The sequence below is a fragment of the Actinia tenebrosa genome, unplaced genomic scaffold, assembly GCF_029948245.1.
Source record: "Actinia tenebrosa isolate PJP-AT-01 unplaced genomic scaffold, QUT_ActTen_1.0 PGA_scaffold13__45_contigs__length_12533684, whole genome shotgun sequence".
NCBI classification, from domain to species: Eukaryota; Metazoa; Cnidaria; class Anthozoa; order Actiniaria; family Actiniidae; genus Actinia; species Actinia tenebrosa.
Window position 1 is genome coordinate 12,314,864 of NW_028292573.1, and position 16,843 is coordinate 12,331,706.

Here is a 16,843-nt window from a genome sequence, read left to right on the forward strand (position 1 = left end):
TACAGGACTTCAGTTTGTTTAGGTCCATTGCGGATTACGTCATGACGAAGCAGGTTTTGATTTTCGTTTCGGATCACAAACCTAGATTGAGTCGTATAAGATCACTTCTAGTTAGGGCTAATTTACGCGAACGCTACCTTTCTCTAAAGAGGTCAAAGATTAAATCCACCAAATCCAAGCAAAAAAACTAAGGTTTAGAATGTATCGTGATTTTTATTAATTAGTATTAATTCAATCTATGGTATTGCTGTTGGAAATGTCCCTACGCATAATGGCAAGTCGACAGACCCGTCTTTTTGTCAAGTGTTGACCTTCAAATGCAACCAATTGCAGAGGGTTGTTTAACATGGTTAATCTTTTATGCCGGTCCCAGGATCAATAGAGTCAACGGGTGGCATGTGTTAGGCTTGACAGGTAAAATTCCATACTTCAGAGGACAGCAGTAAAATTTACTTATGATTCTCACTTTTCCCGCCAATTTTGTTGACGAATTAAAAAAGAGACACCAAACGTAGAAAGTCTCTTATTTGGAAGTGTATTCGGGTACTTTTAATCGGCGTTGTTCGGAGTCTTTTCGGAGGTCCGATTTTTTCTTTGGAAACGATCCTCAGTGTATGTTGCTTTGATTCAGGGAAAAATATTGACTAAAGAAAACTAAAAAATAGGGAATAAAATACGACTAAGAAAAGGAGAAGGGTTTTTGTTCGATACAACTGCTTAGTTTAAGGGCGATAGCGTCACATGATTCATTATAATGCAAGTTCCCACTATCACTAGTAAGCAAATCATATATCATTCTAAACATTCATTTTATTTATTTAAACAATTTTTCAAAGGCAAGTGATAACACAATAGAAGATTAAGTCCCGTACGAGGTGCATCACCCTAACCCAACCCATGAAAAAATATGCTAACCAACCCTCAAAGTAAATAAATAAATAAATAAATAAATAAATAAATAAATAAATAAATAAATAAATACAACAAGTGCAAAAATAAAGTATTGCTGTGAAAAAAGAAAGAGTTTAAACTAACAACGTAATCTAGAAAAATAGAAAGACTTTTAAAACTTTTTTTAAAAACAAAACGAAACAAAAAGAAATAGATCCAGCATCCCAGGAAATCATTCGGCACGCCATTTTAATATAAAAGGGAAAAAAATGCATTAATTGATGCTAATGGCATATACATTTGAAAAAGAAGAGTAAGTTCAGATATTCAAGCCAAAAATTAATAGAGGCTTTGCAGTGTCACGTTAGGCAGCCTTGACAGGAGGCAGGACTAATTGAATTAGGTCTAATTTACATGAGAAGTAATTCAGTTTTCAAGGAGAAAAGGGGGAAATTGTTGTGTTTCCTGTCATGCTGCTTCTGTTGTAACTAGACAACCAATTTATTTCCTGTTGTAACTAGACATATCGTTAAGAAAACGAGAAAAAAAAACCGGCCCAAGAAGGGAACCCTGAGGAACTCCTGATAAGATACACAATGTGTGCATAAAAAAATCATCTTTTACTGTGGAACAGTCGTTCTATTTCACTCTATCTTCCCATTTTCCATCTAAACAAATTTTTGCTGGAACATTAAAATCTGCGCCATACATTCTTTTCAGCACCGCTGGAACATTTGATGGGCAGTTTGTTTTGATTCCCATGAAGACACACGGCTTTGTTGGGTAAAATTCAGATGCTTGGAAAGAATGCTTCAAGGTAGGCTCGTAAAAGAACGTAGCGTTCCGACGATAAACTCCAAAAACATCCACGTGCCTGTTGCCTCGTATGAGTCTTGCCATTGGGTCCTGAAAAGAACAGTCATCGATGTTTCGTGCGACAACGCGACCATCACACGATACTCGGGTCCTATTCTCGCTCGGGAATGTGACATCGGTTTGAACAACGATCCGGGTTTTTTTATCATGCTTGGAAAACTTAAAATTTCTTGGCACAGCTATGTCCCTAATTTGTCTATAGCTCTGCGCTTCGACAAAAACGTCAACGTCTGTATCCCAAGGCAAAACGTCACCGTTTCTATGGTAACCAATCAACGACCCGTAAGTTAGGAAATATAAAATACCATGTTTCTTCGCTTTTTGGTCCCAGAAGGATAAAAGATCTCGTAGAATATATCGATCATGATTTCTAGGACAGTCCGAATTTCGTTTTGGACCATAGATTGTAATGTCATCTTCTTCCTCATCCTCACTGTCATCTTCACTATCATCCTCATCATCTCTTTCTATATATTTCTGTAAAGAATCTTCGTCCATGTCACCTTCTTTTGGTTCAAATTGAACCCTCTTGGAACCATCATCACTTGGTTTCTTCGTCCCGCTTTTCCTGAAGATATGTTTAACATTTGTTTTTTGTTTTCCTTTTTTCTTTAAAGGAGGAATATTCTTTTTGGAATTCTTTCGCATGTCTTTGTTTTGAAGAATATATTGAAACCCAGAGCTTGGCGTAGTTCTAGGTAATGTTAATTTATCAGATATGTTTACATGATTTCCCTTTGAGCCAAGTACATCTTTAGTGGAGTCTCTTTGAGTTTTTCTGTTTCTACTTATATCTCGGAGTACCTCGCTTTGTATTTCATGAGGAGTTCGAAGACTGGATAAAATACTTGATATACTCTTGTTGTTATAGTTTAACGAAGGTATATCCTTATTCTCCATCGCATTATTTCTTCCGTCGACATCTTGAATGACACTTTGAAGTCCTGAGCTTTGCAACGACTTTTTGATTTTCTCACTTCCTATTTCATCGTTACCAGTAGTACGCCCAACACATTTTGTCATTGGATTACAACCGTCAAATTTTTTTATCCACTTCACCAAAAATAAAATCATAAAAACTGCTAACCCAATTTTGGCAAGGAAGATTTTTTTTGACATTTTTGGCCCGATATTCCAAGGAATTTCTTTTAAAAAAAACCGAGAAATTTTGCTAAGACGGGTTTTGATTGGAAAGATCCATTGGTAATTTCGTCTCTTCGGTCGATTGAGAACTTGAATCGGATCAATTACATGAACGGTTCGGTCTAAACGTTGCGAAACTGCTTGTGTTCAGCGGTTACAGGAATTGTCTCTATTTACTGATTTATGTAAATGAATCATATTTTGAAATACCTGTTGAGCGCACCCGAGCCATTGATTAAGGACCGTTACTATATCATAACTTGTCATGTTACCTGTTCTTTTTAAATTTATTGCATTTATGATTTCATGACCTGTATCACATAGTCTTTTGCTTGTGGTGTCCACGGCACACATAAAATTTATTATATTTCTGTGGTTTATCCTTCAGACCAAAGCCATTGTCTTGGTTGCGCGTTATAAAATTCAGGTATTCAACCGAAACGCGTAATATTTTAATTAACTCGTATTGTTCCGTAGTAGGTACACTCCTCACTGTACAATGGAACTGAAGCTACTGAGACTGAGTAAAGGTGAACTCGAAATAGAGCGTTTTCACGTGACGTCACAAAGGCCATCATGGGGTACCAAAACAATACATTTTCTATCCTCCAGGAATTGAACTCTATTTTTATGCAAATACTGTGCAGAAAGTTTCTATCGTTTGTGGCTGTCTTCTCACGTGAGTGAAAACGCTCTATAGGAGTATTCAAGACTAAAGTTTAATCATATGACGTCACGCATTGGCTCAGACTCAGACACATTTATCTAACCTTTTTTTATGTTATCGAATATAAGTTCCATAAATTGAACAAACCAACCATGAACTGCAATGAGAGAAAGAAATACCAGGGGCCTAGCCAGGAATTTCCTAAGGGGCGGGAAAGAGAGCCAAATTCAAAAATCCGCCATTTTGTTTGGGCCCCGAAATGCAGAACCAAAAAAAAGAGCAGGCACTATGTTTTACATCTTAATTTTGCAGAGCTTAGGAAAAAAAGTCAAATAACCGTATAAATTTTATTAAAGCTGCCATGGGGTGGGGGCATGCCCCCCTCGCCCCTCCTCCCGCCTACGCCCTTGAATACAAGACACCACAGGGAGCCCAACAAAATATGGCGCAGTTACTACAAAAAGCTAACACACAAACTTTCGTAGATCTGACAGCGTCACCTTCAAATATTGTACAAAAAGGGATCTTTTATTAATATAAAAATATTAGGACATTAAATCTATAATACATACCTTAGTAAAGAATAAGTTCTCGCCAGCGAACATGACCATTGATCGATCTGTCAGAATGTCGTTACTTGTTGATCGTGTACTACAGACAATTCCAGATAGATTCTTTCCTCGATCATTGCTTTGAGCTTCCACATTTATTGTTTCATCCATTGTAAAAAGCATAAGCATGAATTAAATCTCCTTAGAAACTTGTAGAAATCTTAAATGCTTCATTTATCTAACTCCGATCTGTTTTTGTCATCTGTATTTATAAATAATTTTGGCGGGAATATTCAAAAGCTGTAAGGCGTTCCAGAACGTGAAGAGGAAAAACTGGGATCAGAGGGGCAAAAAAGGAACGCCTCGTAAAATAGCTACTAGTAAGTCTGGTTTCCATCATTAGTACTGTATGGTCCATGTTGAATTATTATTTTCCCCTTGGCTTCTAAAAATAAGTTCCTTAAAAAAATCACTTCTTTAGAGAGTTCCAAGGACGTTCAGTTATTATTGAACATCTTTTATTTTAGGTGCGTATCCCATATTCGGGTCCTAGACTCGGTTGTCGATCTCACAATGGCGGAGTCGGCCATTTCGGTTGATGACTTGGAAAAGATTAATATCCTAAAGGAATTCACGGATATAACAATGACTGGAGAACCCACAGCTATTCAGTATTTAGACAAACACCAGTGGGATATTACAGGAAGTGAAATATGTTTAATGAGATTAATGAAAATCAGGATGAAGATTGTGTTACACTATATTATTCTTCGTTTGCACACGACGAAAATAGCCCTGTTGGATGAATTTAACAAAAGAATTGTCAATGAATTCTTTTGTTATATTATCCAACATGGCCACCGTGTCTTTTGTTCTTTCACTCCCTTGGGAATGATTGAAAGGCAGCAATACAAGGACTGCGGACCACTCTAAAAAGGGGGGGGGGGGGGGCTTAGATTAGATTAGGAAATATAAGAGACTAGTATGGGAAAAAGTGGGGGGGGGGGGGGGGGGGTGGGGATTAAGATTTTAAAATATAAGAGACTACAGTAAAGTGGGGGGTGGGGGGTGGGGGGGAGGGTCCCTGCTATATACTCTCCTCCCACCCCAGAGGACTGTCTTTATTCCTAGTATGTTACCAGCTTCTCCACCTACTGTAGTTGTATTTTGTTTATTGCAGGAAGCATTGAACTCATATTTTTCCAGCTCATAAGGATATGGCATGGATGAAAATAGTGGTACTGCGAGCCATCCCATTTTGGTATGAACTGGGCCTGGTTGGAACTAGAACCAAAGACGCACAACACATGGGAATGACATGGTTTTAACAAATGGGAAACAATTTACTAAAGCTGAACATTATTTTGCCTGACACTCCAATGCTTAGTATTGTTTCTTTGTTTAATTAACATAATAAATATAATTAACATAAAAAAATTAAAGGACATGGCAGGTGGTGTCAAAAAAAGAACATATTACACCCAAATGGAGTCTAACAGGGATTATAAAAATGGGTAGAATGCAAAACAGGATATTTGGTCTCAGTATAATTGTGCTTTTCCCTTTTGGCTTAAGCCAGTTTCACATTGAAGAAATGTAAACCTCAAATGTCCCTTTTTAGCCAAATTTTGCTTAAGCTTCATATCAGCATTAGTTTTATTTATTTATTTTTTCATTTCTTGAAGGTTGACAGTTCTCCCATTAGGAAAAGTATGGGAGTCTCAAGTGTACGAGTTGACGGAGAACAAAATACAAAGTAAGAAAACTTATACCAATTATGACCTACCAAGCTATAATAGGGTTTGCGTTTTTTAACAAAAATCAACATGTGATTTGAGCTTTGTGAGCATTGAACATTGAATGTAGTGGTAGTGTGTGTATGAGTGAAAAGTGTCCCCAATTAGTGCGAAAGCGCTAGTAGAATGACAAGACACTTAAATAAAGAGATTTTATTCTATTTTCATTATTTATTTTATTTACAGTGGTTTCGTTAGGAGTGGAAAATATACAGTACTGACTTTCAGTATGGACATGTGCTGTGAATCATATGATTTCTCATTGCCTTTCAGTATTTTATCCAATCACAACTTGTAGTCATGGATTGCAGTAAGATATGGTACAGCTACACAGTGTATGGATTGACAACCAAGTAAATACATTAATTTTGTATAAAATATTCTTATTTTCAGAGATGATAACTTGATATTGCTGACATGGAACATTGATGGTCTCTCTGAAAAACAACTTGTTGAAAGAACAAGATATGTTTGTGAACTGATCAACACAAGACGTCCAGATGTTGTGTTCCTACAAGAAGTGATAGACGATACCTTGCTTGCATTTCATCGGAGATGTAAAGGGTAAATAGTAAATGTTATATCAAGGGTATGGTTACATGCATGTAATTTAATATACAGTATGTCAGACATGCACATGCAGCCTGTTGGTAAGGACACCAGAAGACTTCACAATTATCATTTGTTTTGTTATTCTAACTTACGTTCTGCAGTGGAGTCCCATTATCTCCACAGGGGAGGATCCAAGGGGGGTAAGGTGGTGACTAGTCAGTGGCGTAGTCAGGGTTTTGTGAAGGGGGTCCCAATTTAATACCTTTGCCATCTGTTTGGGTTGGCCCCTGGAATGCCAAACCACAAAACAAATGGCCCCCTCCACCCCCTGTCTACTTCCATGTTAGTGAACGTTTGAAATTGGCTTAGATGCTATTCCCTAATTTGATCTGTAAGTTTGGTAGCTTATGTCTAGCTTAGCTGACAGTAACAAGAGAAGGGTTCCACTTGCATGAGGCCCATAGCAAGGCCTGATATCTATAGGGGGACTAATGTTGCGTAATGTAATTTTCCAATTGTGTTAACCTGTTTATGTTTGTGCCGATTATAAGAAAAATTGGGGTCCAGCCCCTCCCCTTGCTACAGGCCTGAACATTGTACCCAGTGATAATGGATAGAGTGCAAACAATATAACTGTGAAACTTTAGTAATACTAAATAGCACAATTTCATGCAAATTCCATTGTTATCTATTGTTTAACTAGCACTATTTTGTAGTATTTAGTAATTAGTGCTTCATGGATTTACTGTGGTCACTCTATCCAAATGTGTGACATCTTTTTCTATCTTTGAAATAAACCATCTTTAGGGTATACGACAGTGTGTGGAAAACGTGCATCAGGATATTTTAATGCTATAATGCTAAAAGACCAAACCGTCAAGCCAGCAGGACCCCTTGAAGAGGTGTATTTCAGTCGAAGTACGATGGGTCGTCACCTTTTAATGCAGCCAGCAATCTTTAACCAGCAAATAAAGGTTGTCTTAATGACTTCACATCTAGAAAGTACAGCTAACTGCAAGCAAGAGAGGAAGAGACAGTTGGAGATTGTTTTCAACAAGATGCTATCCCAAAATCCTGAATGTACTGTGATATTTGGGGGTGATACTAATCTCAGAGATGTTGAGGTAGGACAAGTTGGAATCCCTAATGAAATATCAGATGATACAAAATTTACTTGGGATATTAGTGTCAATGATAACCTAGATTGGCAATTCCCCAATAAGCCAAAGTTGAGATTTGATAGGGTATATGCTCGTCCTGGGCAAAATGAAAACTGTCTGGAGCCTTTGGAGTTTTCGTTGGTAGGAAAACAGAGACTAGCAAGTGGTGTTTATCCAAGTGATCACTGGGGTATTTGGTGCAAGTTTGTGAAGAAGACAGCAGAGAAACATTAGATACAGTATGTATTAACAATAACTACTATACAGAGAAACAACAATACATGTATAGCAATAACTATTATAGAGAAACAATAGATACAGTGCATGCACTAAACCCATGAAGCAAATACTAACTTTACTACTAAATGGTGATAAATAAACAATAGAAAACAAAGGATTCTGTTAATTAGTACTAATTAATGTTCACGGATTTAGTGCATGCACTCTATAAGTATAGCAATAACTGTTACAGCAAAATCTAAACAATTTCTTAAGTTGAATAAGAATATTTAGCCAAAAAGTGTTTATTTGAAAAGGATGACATAACATGTGGAAATAAAATAATATAAATTTCAATGCTGAATAATCATGTTATTGACCATGAACCCATGATGTAATTACTGCCTGCTCAGTTGATTTGTTTTTACTAGTTAGACGCGATATCTGCGCAATGTCGAATATCAGATATTCGTTTTATGTGAAATAAATAACTTATCTTGGCATGTCACCAACCAAATTCGGCATTTTTTAACAGTAGTTTGCATTGTTTGTGTTTTCAATGGGGAGGGGAACTTTCCATTTTCAGTTTATTTGTTCATTCTTATTCATTCATACACACATAAAAACACAGCTTGAGTGCTTTTTTAAGAATTTTATTTCAATACATGTAATACTAGTAATGTAGTAAGTACACCATTGACTGTAATACAGTGACAGAGAAGGAATTCTCTCTTTATTTGCTGTCACATTAATTATTGAAAAATCAAACTACATGTAACATAGAAATATAAGAAAATGTAGTGACAGACATGATTGTAATTACAGTCTTATGTACGTCTTTTTAGTTTTTTTTTTTTACTTTTGAGTATGAAATTTGTATTTTTTTTGGCCTTTATTTCCTTCAATTGTTTTTTTCTTCTTTCCTTTCTTCATAGTTTCTTTTAGTTAAAGAAGTCTAAAAGAATGAAGCCTTCTTACTTTAATCCTTTTTTCTGGGAATAGATATATTTACTGTAACATAAATGTACTGGGCCCGGTTGTACGAAGCCTGGATAACGCTATCTGGTGGATAAATCCTTATCCACTATGCCTTATGCTGTTATCTAATAAATTTATCCACTGGATAAGATTTATCCGTCGGATAGCGCTATACAGGCTTTGTACAACCAGGCTCTGGTAATAATAATAATAATACATGTATAATCAGCGGCGTATGCCAGATTTCCCATGATGGGTCAGAATGATCACTCTTTATTTTTATCACAACAATTTCTCCCCGTCCCTCTTCTCCCCAAAGAGGCAAGCAGGTAAGGATTAAACTGTCACTGTAAAGGGGTGACATGGATACTCCCTGGCATAATGAGCATCACACTAATGGAGCCAGTGCAGTCTGGGTGTAGCTACGAACAGGTGAGTAAGAATATGGTGGGAACTGTGTCGTAATGTCAAACTCTGACACCACTGTTTGCCCTGTATCCCTGGAATAAAAAAAAAAAGAAAAGAAATATGTAAGTTTTTAGCTGCACTTTACAGTCTGCCATTTTTAAAGAAAACTTACGATCTGTGCTCCTTAAGGTATTAGGATACGTTTATGACCACTATGCGCGCAAACTTAAATAACGCGCTGGCTTTATAGTATAACACAAACAAAGTATACATTTCCTGAAAGCTGAATAAATATAGTTTATGAAGAAATTTTCAAAATACGATTTTTGTTATTGTTGTTCACGTTATTGTCCTCGAAGCGAAATTTGACCATGCCTCAGTGAAAACGTTAACGGACACGTACATTTTAAGCTATGTTTGCGAAAAATATCTTAACATACTCAGGAGATAATAAGCTCCAAAAGGGTGTCCCAGATTTTTGATATATGTGTTTTCTATCTCTCGCTATTTTTGATCAAAGTTCAGCGATCGCTTTTGGAGTGTTGTTTAGAGTAAAAAGCTGTCATAACTTTGGAAAGAAATTAAATTTCAAAATTCGGAGACACCCTTTTTTGGATCATGAGTTACTTTATAAACTCTCCAAATTTTAAAAAAATCGAATGAAATCCAAGGGACTTTTAGCTTTTTGAAGTTGAGGTTTTAGCGGCAAAAAAGATTCGAGAAAAACGCATTTCTTTGTTTGGAGCCGGAAGCTGCAGGGAGCCACGGCGGTATTGGCCAAAACGCCTTGTGCCTTCCATTTTGTCATCACTTGTCAAATTATCTGGTGTTCTGGACGATCGCAATGTAGGATCTTTTTACAATGACAAAGGAGCATGACAGATGTGCATATATTAAGCGACGGTACATTTCCGGTCTTGATAAAGTCACTGATTTCGATTTTTCTCAAAATTTTGGCTTTTCCAATCAAAAATTGCAAGAAGTTTCACAAGCATATGAAAGATAAAAGTTTAAAATTACGAAATTAAAAAGAAAATTTTTTTTCGGGCAATTCGTCATTTTTCGTATCCTAATGCCTTAAAGTTAAAAAGTTAAAGTGTGGTACCTGTATGTCTTGCGGTGAGTGTATCGTACCCATTTCAACTGGTTGTGACGACGTCGACGGCTTGTGCTTCTTATTTCCAGTTCCTGCAAATTGGTTTCATCAAAAGTCTTAGCAAATCATACTACTGAGGTGAGGTTCATGTAGTAACCTGGCAGTACTGTTTCAAATATTTTTGATGCAGGCCCAAGATATGAGTTGCAGTGAATGTAAGAAAAGGTGAAATCCATTTAACCAACAACAGTGTAAGATATACAGGTTTATTTTTCACAGGCATATGTAGATTTTGCAATATAAAGGATTAGTAGTGATAGGATATACGCAGAATATTTATGTTAGTATACAAAATATGCAAAAATAACATCGCACTGGAGACTTCCAAAGCTACATGTATGCAGTTTCACCATGTTTTCTGAATTATCTACGAGCCATACTCTCTTGTTGTTGTTCACTATAAATTTAAATAGTTTTGGTATTTTTTATTTTATAGTTTCTCAGGACTTACCATGCGAAAAGTATTCTCAAGGAGCTTGGAATGGCCAGAACGTTTTCCTTTCCTTGCCCTGTAGTGACTGTCGATGGGTGAGTCCACATCTAATATTATCACCACCTAGAACAACAACACCAAGTTAAATCCTGTATACTGTTTTACATGGTAAAACATCAAATTCCGTCAAATATTATCAATACCCGAGAGTGGATCGTAATTTTTTTGTTACAGCAGTAATATCCAAAAGAGATTATTAGGATGCCTCACATCCCAGGGGGTGTACTGGGGTGGGTAACATGACAGGGGGGAGGAGGGGGTCCAACGGAGCTTAGATGAAATCATTACTTTTTACAAGAAAAAAGCAAGAGTTTGTGTTTTGCTAAATAACTTAATATTGTTCAAGAAGTATCCGATAAAGTGAGGACCAACTTCAGATTATTCCCCCACCCTCCCCACGCCTAACTTTTAAGACATCTATATGCTAAACAAACCTTGTTTCCCAGGATTTTGTAGTGGCCTTGCATCATTGAGAGACCTGGCTGGCTAAATCTGGGAACCACAATCTGAGGCTCATCTGGAGTGGTTACCACATGGACGGCTCCTAATAAGTATGATAATACAAACAGGTATAGATCCCTTGCTGCACATTGGATTACAGCTCAATTTGAAGGACATAACAATAGGTTTCCAATTCATATGAGATTGAAATTCTTTTGTTTTGTCCTCCAAATTGAGCTGCTTTGACGTCACATGTAAGGGGTCTATTAGTCTAGAACAGAGGTCTGGTATGTTTCTTCACTTACCATCATTAAAGAATCGTAGGTATCTATAGTATGTGACAAGTTGCATTGACCAGATGTCTTCTACTTTTTCGCTAGGCCTCATGTATGTTGTCTTGCTGATATAAATACCTATAAAATGTGAGAAGAATGCCCAATATTAGCTTACCGCTATCTTACTGTTACCTTACCGTTACCTAACCATTACATCACGGACCACTTACCGTACGGTGCAGATTGTTCACTATTACCGTATGTATTATGTGTACTGAACATACAGCTATTAAAGCATGGATGGCAGTTGCCTTTTAAAAGTCAATGGGCTAACTAAGTACTGTTAAATTTTGCTGTATTAACATGTCATGATTCATATATAAGTCAATGTACTTTACCTTGCGTCCAAAGATGTGGTCTGTTAATAAACATCAACCTCCATGAACCATGATCCCACTGAACAGGTGAACCACAGTTGACACCCCACATCCTGTCAAATACAGTAAAACCATATTAAGTCTTTTCAATTTAATCTTAGGACATGAACATGGTTGGTAAGTGGTTGGCAAGGTGTTGGCAAGGCATTGGCGTCAGTGATTAAGTAGTTGGTAAGGTGTTGATAATGTGACAGTGAATTGGTGGGTAAGGTGTTGATAAGGTGTAAATAGTGTTATTAAGGTGTCAGTAAGGTGTTGAAGAAGTGTCAATAAGTGGTTGGTAGGGTGTTGGTAAGGTGTCAGTAAGGTAAGGTGTCAGTAAGGGGTTGGCAAGGTGTCAGTAAGCTGTTGGAAAGTGGTTAGTAAGGTGTCCGGAAATTGTTGGAAGGTGAGTGTAAGGTGTCAGTAAGGTGTTGAAGAAGTGTCAGTAAGTGGTTGGTAAGGTGTTGGTAATGTGTCAGTAAGGTGTCAGTAAGGTGTCAGCAAGGGGTTGACAAGGTGTCAGTAGGCTGTTGGAAAGTGGCTAGTAAGGTGTCAGTAAGGGGTTGACAAGGTGTCAGTAGGCTGTTGGAAAGTGGCTAGTAAGGTGTCAGTAAGTTGTTGGAAGGTGATTTTAAGGTGTCAGTAAGCTGTGGGTGCAGAAAGTAAATTTACCTTTGACAGCCCAATTTCCAGATTTCTGTATCTCTTGCACAGACATAAAAACCTTTGCAAACCTAAAAGAATTGAGCAATTAGCCTCTGCAAGTGCTTGCATGTGATTTTCTTTATAGGCATTAAGAAATATAAAGCCTCCTCTCTTAATACCAGAGGTGGGGGAGTTGAGATGTTTGAAAAAAAAACAAGCTTCAAGGAAGTCCTAAGAATAGAGTGCACGCACTAAAACTGTGAACATTAAATAGTACTAATTAGTACTATTCCATACAAAATCCTTTGTTTTCTATTGTTTAATTATCACTATTTACTGCTAAAAATTAGTAATTTGTTTCACGGATTTAGTGTGAGCACTCTAGCATTTTTTTGGGAGTATTTTCTGGAAAAAGTTTGGGGATAAAGAACTTTTATGTTGGTGCCACTTCAGGAGGAAGAAATTGTCATATATCAGAATTTCTAATATATCATTATTATAAGCATACCATAGAAACTTGCTCAAGGGATCTGAAGTCCAGACTTGTAGATACAACCCACTTGAATATATACATCAACAGTTCAACTGGTATGTCTGAAATATGAGTTGCCTAGAATAACAAAAAAGAAAATGATATAAAAAACATGTTCACTATACTACTGTACACATCTTCACCATTATGGCTCCAAGCGTTGGCTTGGGTGCAATGTTTTCTCCATTTGGATGCAATGTTTTCCTACTTGGGTTCATTTTCTTCCGATTACACTTAAGAAGATACATGAATATGGATACAACTCAACTCAAAAAATCCTGTTCTCACTAGAGAATGACATATATGTTGTCTGAAATGGGTTAAAACATACCCAGGCTAAAAAGCTAGGTCTATTTATAGCGAGTTTTTCACTTTATCAAATCACCTTGCAGTCTATACTTAGACCTACAAGTGCACCTGTGCAGTATATACATGTAAGTTGTTGCTTGCCTATACTCACCCTTGACTCATATTCCTTTTCACACAAGTGGAAACCACTCAAGGACAAATTGTGGATTCCATGTGCTAGACTGGAAATCCCAGGAATGCTGCAATGAGATAATGATAAAATTAGTTTGCAGGTTTATAAAACCATAAAATGATTAAAAACTTAAGAATGTCAAAGTTCACAAGGGTGAACCTGGGAAGGAGTCAGAAGTTCTGAATTTCCTAACTCTGTCTTAGCTTCTAAAAGGAATATTGATTTTTAGGGAGGGAGAAAAACTGGAAAAACCGGTCAGAGTACAATGTAAAATCCTCATGGCAAGGGAAGAGAACATATAAACAAATTTTGATGTTTCAGTTTAAAGCCGAAACCTGTGACCCCAGGCATGAACTACATGCAGAAGTGAGAGACAGGCACAATATTGCACAATTGCAGCACATGCTACTGCCATGCCACCCTTTACATGCATTGCATGCATAAGTACTGCAAGTTACTGATAACAAGGTGCTTATTCCATTTCTGGCTTCATTTTCACTCCTCCAATGATTCATTTAAGAGTGTCGCCCAGTATGTGAGTGACATGTTTGTGCAAATGACCTATTGGTAGGACAAAAAAATAGACATACTTGATGGCTGATTCTTTGATCACATAGTCATCATCATAATGGTCTTCCTCATCTAAAATAATATCAAATTAATTCAATACAATATGCATTGATAATATGACATGGAAATTGCTTGAAAAATTCTTAAAGAGGCACAACAAACCTGAAGAGCTGGAGAAGTCTGTGATTGTGAACTCAATATCTGGCACCAACTGGATTGCTTTTCTGTAAAACTTAAGTGCTATAAAACATAATGTCATGTTACCACTGTTTTCATTGCTACGAGCTGATCGAGACAACAGTCGAGATAGGAAATCGAACAACCGTCAGTGAAATCAATGGGTTGGTACCTTAATATACTTAGACATACTCTGATGGCACATTTCCAATTTCCCTGTTGCGACTGTTGTCTTCATCAGTGCTTAGCAATGAAAACAGTGATGCAGTAAATATAAGTCATTGTACACTAATATAATTTATGACTATTTATTACATAACTTTACCAATATCACCGTAATACTATCAAATATATACTAATTATAATGGCTGATTCATGTGTAAAACATACCTTCATAAGCAAGACCATTTTTCTCCAGTGATGCTGCTTTTCGAAAAAGTTTCTCTGCCTTTAAAATGAAACAAACAATGGTTGAATTCTATAAGTAAAAAAAAAACTTTTCAAAACATTCCATATAGGCATGTGCTCTTGAAAACTTTGCATTTTCTGACAATGTCATGGAATGTCTTGATTGACGTCCACCAAAACCTACTTTCATCGCAACTGAAACAATATTGCTAGAGGGCACACGTGATTGAGAAAGGCTGTAAACTACAAGTCTAAATATTTTAGTGTTTTTTTATAACTTTTCTTACCTTTTCTTTAATGTTAACACTACCATCTTCTTTATCTCCCAACTGTGGCAATTTTACACTACTGACAACATCATTACTCTCTTTCAAAGAACTTGTTGTCTGTGTATTGCACAAAGCCTTGCTTTGATTGGTCTTCACAGGTGCTTTTTCTTGAAGGACCTTAGCATACGTCTTGTTTGTCTTTCCTTCTGTTGAGACATTTGGTGACTGCCTACCAGCTGCATTCTCTCGTGAATGTAACTCTTCTTTCCATTCTCTTCTAAAAGATGCCAACTCTTCTTCAACATTCTTATTCTAAAATAAATCAAGTTAGATTGTTAACAAAATGTTTGCACTGATTGTTGATTACTCTGTATACTGGATGTAAAACATGACATATTTACTGAGATGCTGACGTATAGCTGCCCGGAAACATTTAAAACCAATAAAAAGTTACTTAGTTCTAGATCAATATCTGTACTTCATAAACATAAGAAATGTTGAGAACTCAAAACCCAATGTGAAATACTTAATAGATACTCTCTGTGTTCCTAAGCTATCTTGCCTCTCATCCTTACCAATATAGGCCCCAGTATACTATGTTTAGTACAGAGATAAGTGCACATTTGTCATAGAGCTAAATAAATCATCCTTGTTTTAAGAGTTCAGAGTTAAGTATTGTTTCTTTGTTTTCTTTGTGAATATGGATACAACTCAAATGAAGAATCTTATTCTCTAATAAATAACCTGTGGTCTAAAAAAGGGAAACATTGTGGCAAGACGAATATTTAAGGTCTATTATATTTTCCCTATTGTGTCTTCAGTAAACAATCTTAGATATTAGATTTTCCTGAATTTCAATTTTTCCCCCCTTACCTAAGCCCATAAATAAATATTATTTGTGGATTCCTTTCAGTGTTTATGCATATTCATTACATAACGTCTAGCAGAATTTGAAGAAGGTTGAACTTTTACTGCGGTCGTACTTGAATCTTGAAGCACTTGAGATAAGCTGATTGTATTGTCTACGCGTCTGAACTAATAAGAATCTATTTTAACTGTCCGAAAAGTTGACACCTTATTAATATGGAACCTTTCCTAATTTAAGCTTATATATTACGTAGCGTAATAACACAGCAAGATGTTTTGTTTTTCTCTGTGATATTTGCTGTGAAAACAGCAAACACATTAAAAAAATTATCAAAAAATAGTTCAAAATAGTACAAAATTTTTGGGGAAAATTCCGAATGGTCGGGGACTTCTTTGTACGATCTAAATATATGAAAGTAGATCAGCTTAGCAGCTTAGAGATCAAAACAAAAGGGAAACAAGTTCCACCCAGCTGGCAACTAACTGTTCTAAAAATGCCTTTTATAGGGCATGACAACCAGAATTATCTCCTTACCTCCATCTTATAGTGAGGTTGTGACTCCCCAGCACATCTTGTTGTACACGATTTCAAAGGAATAAGAGGACATTTCAATGGAATCAGTCACAACAAAGTTGTTTTCAAACTCAATCGCCATCTTGTTGGTGTTCTTCTTCTTCCTCAAAACCTACAAAACTAACATAGTCTCTTATTGGCTAATACTCTAATATTTTATCCAATCACATTTTCAATAATATAAACTCGAGGATTATAAAAACTAAATTTGATTGGTTATCTTTTGGAACGTGAATAAGAAAAAAGCCTGGGTATGAGTCAATTCTAGCCAATCAAAGGCCCCGTTCTTTTTACC

General features: G+C 36.5%; 2 protein-coding genes across 2 annotated transcripts; one reads left to right on the top strand and one right to left on the bottom strand.

The window, feature by feature from the left end:
- Window positions 1–4,520: 4,520 nt before the first annotated feature.
- Window positions 4,521–8,358, top strand: LOC116295396 (tyrosyl-DNA phosphodiesterase 2-like). The gene is made up of 5 exons (XM_089028779.1): window positions 4,521–4,655; window positions 5,309–5,389; window positions 5,814–5,884; window positions 6,318–6,488; window positions 7,270–8,358. The coding sequence occupies exons 2-5, from the start codon at window positions 5,351–5,353 to the stop codon at window positions 7,868–7,870; spliced, it is 882 nt and encodes a 293-aa protein (XP_088884905.1). The 5' UTR covers window positions 4,521–4,655; window positions 5,309–5,350; the 3' UTR covers window positions 7,871–8,358.
- Window positions 8,359–8,492: 134 nt separating this feature from the next.
- Window positions 8,493–16,647, bottom strand: LOC116295395 (F-box only protein 9). Its single transcript, XM_031703189.2, has 14 exons — window positions 16,510–16,647; window positions 15,126–15,419; window positions 14,821–14,878; window positions 14,416–14,493; window positions 14,274–14,325; window positions 13,663–13,750; window positions 13,179–13,280; window positions 12,698–12,759; window positions 12,005–12,096; window positions 11,637–11,744; window positions 11,325–11,434; window positions 10,849–10,953; window positions 10,347–10,429; window positions 8,493–9,333 (listed from the first exon to the last, which is right to left on the bottom strand). Exons 1-14 carry the CDS (start codon window positions 16,513–16,515, stop codon window positions 9,222–9,224), a joined length of 1,350 nt encoding a protein of 449 aa, XP_031559049.2. The 5' UTR covers window positions 16,516–16,647; the 3' UTR covers window positions 8,493–9,221.
- Window positions 16,648–16,843: the final 196 nt, after the last annotated feature.

Excerpts from the sequence above, each read along its gene's own strand:
- LOC116295395 (XM_031703189.2), bottom strand. Across the intron at positions 13,281-13,662 it reads AAAAGGAATATGAGTCAAGG|GCAACTCATATTTCAGACAT; the intron begins GTGAGTATAGGC and ends TTGTTATTCTAG. Across the intron at positions 10,954-11,324 it reads ACAAAATCCTGGGAAACAAG|GTGGTGATAATATTAGATGT; the intron begins GTTTGTTTAGCA and ends TTGTTGTTCTAG.
- LOC116295396 (XM_089028779.1), top strand. The coding sequence starts at position 5,351 with ATGGATGAAAATAGTGGTACTGCGAGCCATCCCATTTTG. Across the intron at positions 5,390-5,813 it reads CTGCGAGCCATCCCATTTTG|GTTGACAGTTCTCCCATTAG; the intron begins GTATGAACTGGG and ends CATTTCTTGAAG. Across the intron at positions 6,489-7,269 it reads TTTCATCGGAGATGTAAAGG|TAAACCATCTTTAGGGTATA; the intron begins GTAAATAGTAAA and ends CTATCTTTGAAA.